The 11,567-nt window shown below is 37.4% G+C and overlaps 1 protein-coding gene across 6 annotated transcripts in view; it reads right to left on the bottom strand.

Moving 5' to 3' along the window:
- Positions 1–2,105: 2,105 nt before the first annotated feature.
- sox5 (SRY-box transcription factor 5) overlaps positions 2,106–11,567 on the bottom strand; it is a 117,567-nt gene continuing 108,105 nt past the window's right edge. For all 6 annotated transcript variants that reach the window (XM_033988960.2, XM_033988961.2, XM_033988964.2 and 3 more), the window contains exons 12-15: positions 9,329–9,431; positions 8,653–8,826; positions 6,725–6,941; positions 2,106–5,439 (exon numbers count right to left, since the gene is read on the bottom strand). In XM_033988960.2, the coding sequence (XP_033844851.1) occupies positions 5,145–5,439; positions 6,725–6,941; positions 8,653–8,826; positions 9,329–9,431 (789 nt within the window). In that variant the 3' untranslated portion in view covers positions 2,106–5,144. The remainder of the gene's footprint in view (positions 5,440–6,724; positions 6,942–8,652; positions 8,827–9,328; positions 9,432–11,567) is intronic.

Genomic DNA, 11,567 nt, shown 5'->3' with positions numbered 1-11,567 from the left:
TTTTCTGTATTTATGGTGAGGAGTGATATACGCAGCAAAATATATGCATATCCAAAGTTAGACACATGATTATAGATGCATTCAAATGTAAATGCTTTCCCCTCCATCTTCTATTGTCTCTTCTATTATAATGGAAATAGTAGATGCCTGATTTAATCCAAGCCAAACTCCTACAGTGCACCTTAGGGCCTGCTTGTGTGTTAATGTTAGCCACGTTAGCGTCCTGCAGCATTTCTCTCTCTATCTACTGCTGACAATACATGCATCCCCTCTGTGTGCCTCAACTATTCACAATCTTTTCTCAGCTCCTCTCCTCGGGGCACCACTGAAAAATTAAGTACGCCCAGGGAACAACCAAGTCCTCCACTTACTGTAGCATTATTGCGTCAAATGGGCTTTTTCAGTGACGCTATGCTAATTAGTGAAACACGTGGAACAATTTTATCCAAAGTGCGGTTGTGTGTTTTAAATGCAGAGACGATGTGGACTCATTGAGGAACATATGGCCACAGATGGGGACAGTGTTGTAATGAGGGAGCTGAGTGGGGTTTGCTGTTGCTTAACCCTTTAAAATGGAGGCGTGAACATTGTCATCTCCAACGCAGCATCAATTAAAGATTTGTCCACTTATGGCACCTTTTGCTTTGTGGAATATAGTATAGATGCCTACAAGTGAATGCAAAATAATTGTTCAAAAATTGTCTGTCAACTTAGCTGGCTTGACTCAAATCTAGCCTACAAAATCAGTTATAGGTTTACAACTTAATCAAATTTATAATCATAATCTCCTTTATTGTTTTACTGAATAAGAAAAATGTGGTAATTGAAAACTAAATCTAATCTACATAGTCTCATAATAAAATATTTAAGTCTTTACTTTCTCTACAGGTTCGATTTGACAGTATAGAAGAGCTCGTTGGAAATAATCGTGACTTCATTTATGATCCAAATTTTTGCTCTAATTGAACAGACCTACAGCCTCATTATCACAACTTTGTCTTTTTGTCTTTTTTTCATAACCTTTAATTAACTTATAGACTCCGAAAAACTTGAGAGAAATAGTCAACAAGGGAAATTAATTAAAGTTCTAATGTGTAACAAAACCCAGAGTTTACAAATAATTATTTATATTTATACATTTTTATACTTTTTTTTTCTTTTCTTGTAATTCAAATACATTTATTTAACTATTTATGTATTTCATAATTGTGTGCTGTGGTATTTGCTTTTTCAGTATTTTCTACTTCGCTAAATAACGCAGGGACAAAATTTCACTTGGATAGCTGTGTGCGTGTGTGAGTGTGTGTTTGTGTGTGTGTTATCTTTCCCTCTTACTGCACGTCTGTTGTCGTCCGCACATTTTTTTCTTTTCATTTTAGCTTATATGCTCACACTTACATCTTTCAATGCTACGTCCCTAGTTATATTTAATTAGGTTATCAGGTTGCTAACGGGCCCCGCTCCGGCACCTGCCCCCAGCGGCCCCCGTGTGACTGAAGGGCAGAAAGGTGGACTTAGCATAATTAACACGCCGTTATGGAGATGATTGAATAGTGCAACCGCTTTGGGCCATAGACTCTGACAACATGCACTTCTGTGAGTCAAATACCACTATAGAACTGATGTAACGACACAATTTGCATGACTTATAAGATAGAAATAAACTATTTAAGGCGCTATTCAGGTTGTTTTTTAATGTGTGCAGTTAAAATTACTATCAGAAAGCAGCATCACCATAGACAATAAGGCAAAATGTTTGTCAATATACTGTATACATAACGATTTAAGAAGATTTAGTCAAGCTATACCAAAATTGTCCTAATGGTTTCTAATGGTTTTCATCCATTATCTTAAAAAAAGTCATATAACTTACCAAAAAAATAAATAGAAAGTTATTTAATTTGAGTAACTGGATTTCAAATTATTGCATTTATTACTGTACTTGCTTCTGTTGTGTATATTGTGGCAATCACTTTATATTGTACCTTATTCACGAAAGGATTCAAATGTATTTATATAAACATTCATCGGCATAACTCTAACCAGTGTCGCAGTTTAAATGGTGTCAAACTGTGCGTGAGGAGGAAAGAAGTGACCAGTACAAGTTAGAACCGAACACATTTCTGTCTTTATTAGCCTCGTCTGGCAGTAATACTGAAAAGTGAACTTAGAACAGATGGTGGTGGCAGCCCACGGACTGTTTTTTTCCTCTTTTTATTTATTTCTTTGATATTTTTCTTCATTTTTTTGTGAGAGTACGACGACTCCTGCTTTTCTGTGGCATGGATAACATCAATAAAAGAGACAGAGGGAGAGAAAAAGAAATATACAACTTATATTACATTGTGTTATGAACAAAATATAAATCTATACCTCTATGTTATATTTACATAATTATCTTTCTTGACTTTTTTCAAGTTGAGATGGTAAGATACTTTTCATTGTAATAATTCTCACTTTGTTTGGAGCTCCACTCATGACTTGATTGTCTTAAATAATATCTCCATCGTCATTGTCTTGTAAAGGGGGTAGATAGATAAGACCTTGCCAGCAGGGATGATTGACGTCTCGAAGCCCCTCCCACCCGCGCTCCTGCTCTCCTCTGATTGGTTGCTCCCTCTTTCCAGCATCGGGCTAAACCATAGCGGGATGACAGGGGGGACTTAACTATAGTTTACAGCAAGTTAAGACTAATATAAAGGCTCAATAGAAAATGTGGCACCAAGTAGCAGATATCTATAGCGAGAATGGGCGAATGGGACAGCACACCTGAAGAGTAGTCATGGCTCTTTTAAGTGTCGCGTGGAGCTCAAACAAAGCAAAGGGCTCCTGATAAGAAGATACTATAGAAAATCTGTTCACCTCACGTACAACAACAGTGGGACAGAGGCTGGACCTGTAAACACCGATTTAAGATGATGTGTTAAAGTAAGACAAGAATACTAGTTTAACCCAGTGACAGAAAAAAGGAGAGGACACGTTGCAAAATGGAGTTAACATTCATTATTAGAGAGTCGTTTCCATGTTATAACTAAAGCTGGAATGCAAGTATGATAGTGTCTGCTAGCTACAATGGTAACAAGCATTTAAGAAGTGCTGTTTAAGACAAAACCTTACCCAAAATATGGATAATGGACAAATAAACTTAAAAAAAAAAAAAAAAAAGTACAACTGGCGGCTCCGTGTTTCAAATCGATTTTCTCTTGTCTTTGAGCGTGTGGAGTTGAATGTAAGCTGTATTACTGTGTTATAAAACCAGCTCTGGTGCAGTGTTTTTGGCCTTGTTATCGATTTGAAAGTCCTTGGGAACACACTTGAATAACATTTACCAGTGCGTTTTTGATTGCATTCAAAAGTCCTACTGTATCCACTTTGCTGTCACTGGGTAACTTTAAAAAAACAAACAAAAACAAAATAAAAAAACAACAGCATATGATTTGATTAAGTGTTTCTAAGTGTATGAAGTTGATTGTGCATGTACAATGATAAAATATGTGGGTCCAGACTTGTTCTTGTTCTGTTCTTGTTCTGTGTGAGGCGTTCAGAGAAGTAAACAGAGATGGAACTCTTTGTTCACAGAAAACAGTTCCCTAAAAGAAAACTGATCTCCATAGAAACGTAAAGGAAACTTCACATTATACATGATAAACATTACAAATAAAATTATAATAATTAACAAAATACTCATGTTCTTCTTCTCTCTGACTGCACAGAGTGAGTGCTTTCGAAAAGGTTTGGACGTTGGGGTAAATATCTGAGCTTGGAGGAGGGCTGCGTCGAGTTTTGTCAGTCCAGCTCACTGTCCTATAACTCCGCCCACCCGCCGTCCCCAGGGTTAATAAAATAATAATAATACAAAAATACAGAAGGGGACATAACGAAATGCAAAACAAAGCAAGATAAAATGACAACTTTAGTTTGTCTAAATACCTACCGGCTAAATAGATAACGCTTCATTGACTGTCTTAACTTCAGATGGTCGTACAAACCCAAATGAAGAGGAGAAAAATAAATTAAGCTGTACATAACTTACTAAACTTAGGATACGCTGACCGTCCTTATAATAATTGTTAATAATATTATTAGACTAGAGGCAGTTTGAAGAAAAAAAAAAATAGTAATACAGTATTCAAATACAAAACACTGACTGGCTGGCTGCTCCAAACCTTTGCCCTGCCCACTTGGGACAGCCACGCCCACTTGGAGACAGCAGGTTGACAGTAAATACGGGAAAATCAACACTTTCGGACGGACAGTAGTTTTTGAGTTTGTGGTTTGGGGGAGGAAAGGTGAAATCTGCTGGATTGTCTCGTATAACACGGTGCTTGTTTTGCTCCATGATGCCAGAGAGACCCCACACTCATTATAAAAGAACTCTCAATAAGGCGGGACAGCCCCCCATATAGTCCTGTTGGGACCGTCCCCCCACATATCTTCCAAACACAAGGGTGAACAAAGGGGCGTCTGCTGACAGCACACTGACTGAGAGGTCAAAGAAAAGCTATCTTTGTTAAAAAATAACAAAACGGATGTAGTTCAGGTGCTTTACAACAAAAGGGAAAAAAGATCAGTCTCTTTTTCCTATTATTATTCAAACTCGTAGCACAAAACAACAAATCACATTCACAAGCCACTTATTGGCACCGTGTACCTGAGTGAGAATATTATAGAACCAAAGAACGCAAAAAGCTGTATTTTTAAAAGTGTCTCTTGATAGTAATAAACAGGTCCGCCTTCGTAAAGTGTCGTCTTTTAGCCCCGATAAGTCCTTAGTCTCTCCTTTTATTTTTATTTATACAAACGGCTCTAAAAGGATGCATTCTGAGTCTCACTTTGTGGCAGTTCGCTCATAGTAGCAGTAGTATTTCAATGCAAGCTCTAGGAGGCGCACTTCTCTGTAACAGTCAGTGTGAGTGACAAGTCCCGTGTGCTTCGATTCGATTGGTCAGACAGATGCTGGTATCAGGACTTCATGAGGGACAGGACGCTCTTTAAACAAGAGTCTGTGTTAGTTTAAGAAACAGGGGGAAAGGGGGCTGGATTTGTGACACGCAAGACTGGTGATTGGCAAAAAGAGACTGCTTCCTGATTGGTGGGATTGTGTTTGACCAGTTGTGATTGGCTTGTATTTGAGAGGGGCCGTCCTATTGGGTGATATGGTTCTCGTTGTCACTCGCGTAGTCGGCTTCCTCATCCTCATAGTCGAAGTCGTCATAGGCATCGCCATTACTGTCGTCCAATCGTAGCTCCTCTTTAATGCGAGGCTCCTCCCCCTTCAGGCCGGATAGCCCGGTGGTCTGGTGGTGGTTGGCGTTTGGCTCGGGGCTGCTGGACATGCTTGAGTGCTCTGATGGCATCTGAGGGGAGGGCATCCCAGCCATGGACAGAGCACCTGGGTACACCACACCCGCAGAGGAGAGCGGCAACTGACCCTGCTGCCTGTAACACACAATACACACAAGTTATGCAGGGATGTCACCTCTAAAAAGACTTCATAAACTGGTTTAGAACTTAATAGTAACTAATATACTAGTGATAGGCTTTTATTTGTAAAGCACATATGGGTGAAAAAACTCAAAAAACAAAATAAAAAGTATTTGCTCCACAATTCATAATAAATATTGTACAGAAACTATTTATAAGTTATGTGGCTTTATACTGAATAGTAACAAATATAAGAGGGATATTACTGTAGTACATATGTGGGTAAAGAAACAAAAACTCAAAATACAAAATAAAATTGTTGTTACTGTACAAAAATTAATATGTGTGTGTATTGTATGGTTATAAGCATATATAGCTAGTTTTCATAAGTGGTTTCATACTCAATAGTAACTAATACAATAGAAATAGTCTTGTATTTATTTGTATTACATATATGAGTAAAAATACTCAAAATGCAAAATAACCTTTTTATGATTTATGGCAATTTATGAAAAACATTTACGGAAAGTATTGTATGATTAAAATAATGCTTAGCTAAAATAAAAGAAAATACATGACACAATTTACATATAAAGTCACAGTTTATTCTGAACTATAAGAGTCTTGAAATTCTGAAGGCATAAAAAAAATAATTTTCTTTGTAAACTGAACTGAAACTGAGTACATGAGACCTCTCACCAAACATGTCACGGGTTGAATTTGGGTTTTCAAAAAATGTCCTTTAAAAAGATAAAAATGAGAATCTGGTATTTTTTAGGACTGCGGCCTTGGCAGTAGTGGCCTCCTCAGAGAAGTGTGTGAAGTGTGTGATATTGGCAGGAATTACAACCTGCTGCTACACTTGTCAATTCAGTACAACCTGCACAATTTAGAGTGGGAGTTTTGGAAACCAATCTAAAATTCCCCAAAAATGAGCAAAAATAAGATGCATCTAATATAATCTACAGCTACAGTTCATACGTCCAGTTCGTGATCTGTATCTGAGCGAAATGTGTCTTGCCCCAGTACAGATATATTTTATAAGCAACTCTTGAGGTCAAAAGAAATCCACCGTGTACTGTCTGCATCTATAAAGTTTTTATTGTCTGATGATCAGGAAGTGCATGGTCTGGCCTTTGAACATTATCAGCAGCGCGTATAAACACATTGCAGTGAATAATTAGGATGCATAAGCTAAGTGAGAAATAACTTTGAACCCCTGCAAGTAGTTGTAAGTAGTTTAAAGTACATTTTAATTGTAGTATGATCTAGTTATTATGAAGTTACTGATTGCTCTTACCCCACACTGAAATATTGTCTCATCTCCTGTCTCCGGGACCTCATGATGGCCTTGTATTCGCCAATGCGCAGTTTCTTTCCATCCACGAGGCAGGTGCGTTTGGGGCGGGGCTTGTATTTGTAGTCGGGGTATTTCTCCAGGTGCTGTTTACTGAGGCGCGCCTGCTCCTCGTAGTACGGCTGCTTCTCCAGGTTTGTCATGGCTTTCCAACGAGAGCCTGCAGAAAAGAGAAAAAGAGCACAATGTCGTGAGCAAGATTTGATTTATCACTTTGTTTTACTGGAGGTAAATCTGGGCAACGAGACCACTTAATAGCAACAATATTTCAAACACAGAATTGGACATTGGCATTCCTACTTTTTCATTTTATTTTGATATTAGAAAAAAAAAAGCTAAAAATACCTACTTTATACAGGTGCCCTCAATGATAAGAAAAGTAAAAAAAAATAAAAAATAAAAATAAAAAAAGTATTTCTAAACTGTTTAGCATGTAGCCAGTTCCTTAATTAAAGCAAAATAAGAGAATCAAACCATGAAAAAAATATTATGTTGTTTTGTTTATAATTTTTTTGGTTATAATTTATGTACTTATAAATTAAATCTCAGTTAAAATTGGTAAAGTATTAGTGATTTATCTGAATGTCTGTAAAACACAAGTTAAACTGACAAGGTTGTGCAGTTTGTACACAGATTAGACAAGAGGTGAAATAGTGTGTATGTGCAGCGTTCATGTCCTCCCCACATGGCGAATATCTGCTCTGAATTTGCTCTCGTCTCGACTACTGTAGGTTTAATAGCTAAAAGCTGTCAGCACATTGCCTGTGTTCTGTTAGCCATCCGCAGAAGACGAGCGTGTGCGAGAAGGAGAGAGAGGGAGAGAAGCGGAGAGAGAGAGGCGCTTATTAAAACCAGATTTCTGCGTGTTATAAAACGTTTAGGAGCTCTTTAAAATGTCATGAGCGATCGCAGCAGTCCGGGGGAAATGTCAAACGGTCGCGCGCTGCTTGTTTAATGCATAATGAATTATATCATCATTTGTCGGAGCGCTTCCTCGTCTCCCCAGTCGTTCATTAAACAAGCGCTTATACACCGCGAGCTGTGAGGAAGACTCCGGTGTGTGTCTAATGCACTGCTCCCGACTTAAGCTCTACGTGTCAAATGGGGCTGGAGAGATGTCATTCAGAGGAGCAAATGTACTTTTATATATTAGAGACATCTGAGTGGTCTGGTACTGTATACAGTATGAGTATGAAGATGTGTACAAGGCACTTTCAAGTCAGCATCACTTCTACTTTTTTCCTTAATGAACCTCTCAGAATTTGTAAAACACACACAAGCTGCAAATGATGATTTAGTTATTTTGCAAAAAAAAAAAAAAAAAAAAATCGGTACTACAATTACAATGAAAACTATGGAAATCATTACTAAAAAGCTCATATAAAAAGTTGCTCTGACTGGTTTGGATTTATATCAGAACTAGTATAAGACAACATAGTCATTTTTGTAGTATTTTTAATTATTATAAAGGTTATGAAATTGGTATTGAACTATTACTTAATATCGAAATTGAGTTTGAAATTTTAGTATTATAGCAACACTATTTTTTATATATATAAGTTGTATAAAATATATAAGTTTATTGTGTCATGTGCTATTTCATATACTTAATAATATGTAATCGAGAGTAAGCAAAAAAAAAAAAAAAAAAAAAAAGTCTATATATTATTTTCGTGAGTAGAACAAAAACGTACTTTTATTTCTTTTTTTTTGATGAACTACAAAACACATGCAAGGATATATTTTTACTTAACTTTGGAGTACTATACTGTTTCTTCTTATGTTCCTAATTGTTCATCTCTAAGCATCCTCCCTCTCCCTAAGTGACACACGCTTATAGAAAATCCCATGATGTAAGTTTTGCATGTTACCGAGTATTTTGCTGATGTTAGAGTTGTGCATGTCGGGGAAGGCCTGCAGGATCTTTCTCCTCTCGTCCTTGGCCCACACCATGAAGGCGTTCATTGGTCGTTTGATGTGCGGCTCGCTGTTGCCCCGCCCCCTGGCTTCCCGGAATATCCTGGACTCAGACACGCTGGGGGAGCCTATACGAGAGGTAAGAGTGTTATTAGTTACTTGTACAGACATTTGTGAAGTAGTATTTTGTAATTAGCTTTAAAAAAAAAAAAAAATTTATCGTGATAATCAACTACAAAAGACGACACGAGCCACATGTATAGTTGGTTTTCTATAAAAGTTTAGTGTACTCTACAGGTCAAATAAAAATTGGAGGTCTGTAGAGCGACTTTGGGGTATAAAACATGCTCTAAATTAAAATAAATCACACTATTGACACCCTTTGCTGCGAATGTAGTAGTAGTAGTAGTAGTGGTAGTTTTAGAATTAGTAATAGAAGTAGTAGTAGTAGTAGTTATGGTCGTAGTAGTTGTATTAAGATTTAAGATAAGAGAACTTTATCTGTCCCATAGTAACAGTAGTTTTTGTTGCAGTAAGAGAAATAATAACAATCGTAACAGTGGTAGTAAATGTAGTAACAGTACTAATAGTGGTAGTACTAGTAGATATTAGTATTACTGTGTAGCTTACCGTCAGAGTCCCCGCTCATAGTAAAGTCCAACATGGCGTGGTTGAACTTGTCCTCGGCCTGCTGTTTTAGCTGCTGACTCAGACTCTCCAGTGCTGCCTTGTCCTGAAACACACAGTTCAGCCTTATAGAGACACCCGGGTACTCGATAATCAAAATATACTACTTCTATTTTAATATTTTTAGGTGTAAAGCCAAGTTTGAAAAGAAGAATTATGAAAATATCAGCTATAAGGATGTGGTCTGAAGTTCAGGACTAGACCTTTTCTTTGTACAAATAGGAAGCCTGTGGTGTGTATATAAAATTAAATCTATGCATCATAATGTTACAAGTTTAATGCGATTTAAAAACATATAAAATAAAAAAGTAGACAAAGAATATATTTCTCTTTTCTTCTCCCCTGTGTGGTCTACAACAATTAGCAGTCCATCAACAAACTCTCTATGCTCACACAACTGATCCCGTCGGAAAATAAAGCCGGATCATGTGTGGTCCTCAACAATCACGTAAAGTATTTTCTGTGTATAAACGCAGTGAAAACGCACTGATTTGTATGTTGTGTTTTGGTTCATTTGGATGTCAATTTATGTAAACGTTAGCAGCAGCAGCAGAGGCAGCGGCAGTGGCGGTATTTGGTGTGGAGTGCCGGCGAGCTCACATCTGCCTCATGTTTAAAGTCTGTTGATTACATCGGGCCTATTTGAGTGCTTACTGTCTGCGCGAGTGTATGTATTTGTGCATAAGTGTGTATGTGTGGGACAGTGCCAGCCACCTGCGTCAGTGGAGGGGCCCTCGGGGGTGATGCATTAGAGGGAGAGGAGCACGTCGGACGAGAGCTGGGCCACGCCGCACGGCCCCCTGGGTATTTATTACAACCAATAAAAGGCTGATTTAGTGCGCATTTACATGTTTAATGCTGTTCGGCTCTGCTCCCCGCGCACACACATGCAACCACTCCAGCGCAGAGCCAGCGTTTTACAGTTTAATTATACGATTAGGATCGCTCCCCAAAACACTGTTGTCTTCTAAAACAAGCTTCCAAAAAGTGTCCCTCTCCCATTTGCACGTGACCCCAGAGCGCCGCCGTCATAATGAATGCATTTTACTCTGTTTTAGCCCAACGAGGTTTAATTGTTACGCAGTGGTTTGCAGTAAATATGGAAAAAAGATAGGCGCTGAGAAGAGCAGGGGATTTGAGATAGAGAATCAACAAAAATGCATTCTCTTTTCTACTCGTATACACTATAAGGCAATTAGTTAAGCAGCAGGAACTTGGATAATTATTCAAACTAATTGGCATTAACGATATAATGATAATAAACTATAGTAATCAATAGTTATTAGTTTGATATTAGTTTGTTATTAGTGTACTGTTTCTGTCAGCCTTTTTTCTTGAGCAATCGAGCTTAAAATATTTGTCCAAAACAGTCTGGAGATCCCTGCATACCACAGAAGGTAAAATTAAAACATATTCATTTTTGAAGGAAACTTTTTGTGACCTTTTGCAAAATGCTTAAATGTGTTTGCAAATCAGATATTAAAATCAAAAGCTCTGTAAACTTTATATGACTATTTAGTGTTAGAGTTAAACAGCAGAGTTGCCATGATTTTAAGATCAGGGAAAAACAGGGGGAAAGTGGATTCAGTGGATGACATGAAAGACATCTGTATTCCGCAGCGAGAGTGTGAACGCAGCTCAGAGCAACACAGCGAGATGAGAAGCACCAAGTAAGTCACACTACTGCACCTGGCTCACGAAACCACACCAAATCATTGTGTCCTCATTTGCTTAAATTTGTATGTCTCTGGTCAAATATTGAATTTTAACTGTTGAAAAATAGCAAATACAGACAACTTTTTTTTTTTATCATCTCCCCTCTTTATGTTACTTTTCTTTGTTTTCTTTGCAACATTTTAATACAATTTAATGCATTTTTTGTGTGAGTGTTCATTTTATAAACTGTGTTTCTTATTTTTTTTTTCAACAAATCAACTTCATTTTTTTTTCTTTAATGCAAATATAACTTCCCCACATAATCTGTTCCTGTAAAATATCTGCATTACAATTCTCAATGACTTTCTCTTATTGGCCATTACTGCCTAATAATGTTTTAATTATAATCTCTTAATGAGCAGTCATTAATTAAGCCAGTCAGTCAGTAACAGCCAATAGAAGAAAATTACTTTAACCCAGTACGTTAAAATACACACTTTATATTATACGGAAACCCAGTATGCCA

Source organism: Periophthalmus magnuspinnatus, chromosome 23, assembly GCF_009829125.3.
Source record: "Periophthalmus magnuspinnatus isolate fPerMag1 chromosome 23, fPerMag1.2.pri, whole genome shotgun sequence".
Lineage (NCBI taxonomy): Eukaryota > Metazoa > Chordata > Actinopteri > Gobiiformes > Gobiidae > Periophthalmus > Periophthalmus magnuspinnatus.
The sequence above is the reverse complement of the archived record's forward strand: the minus strand, read 5'-3'. Positions and strand labels throughout refer to the sequence as shown.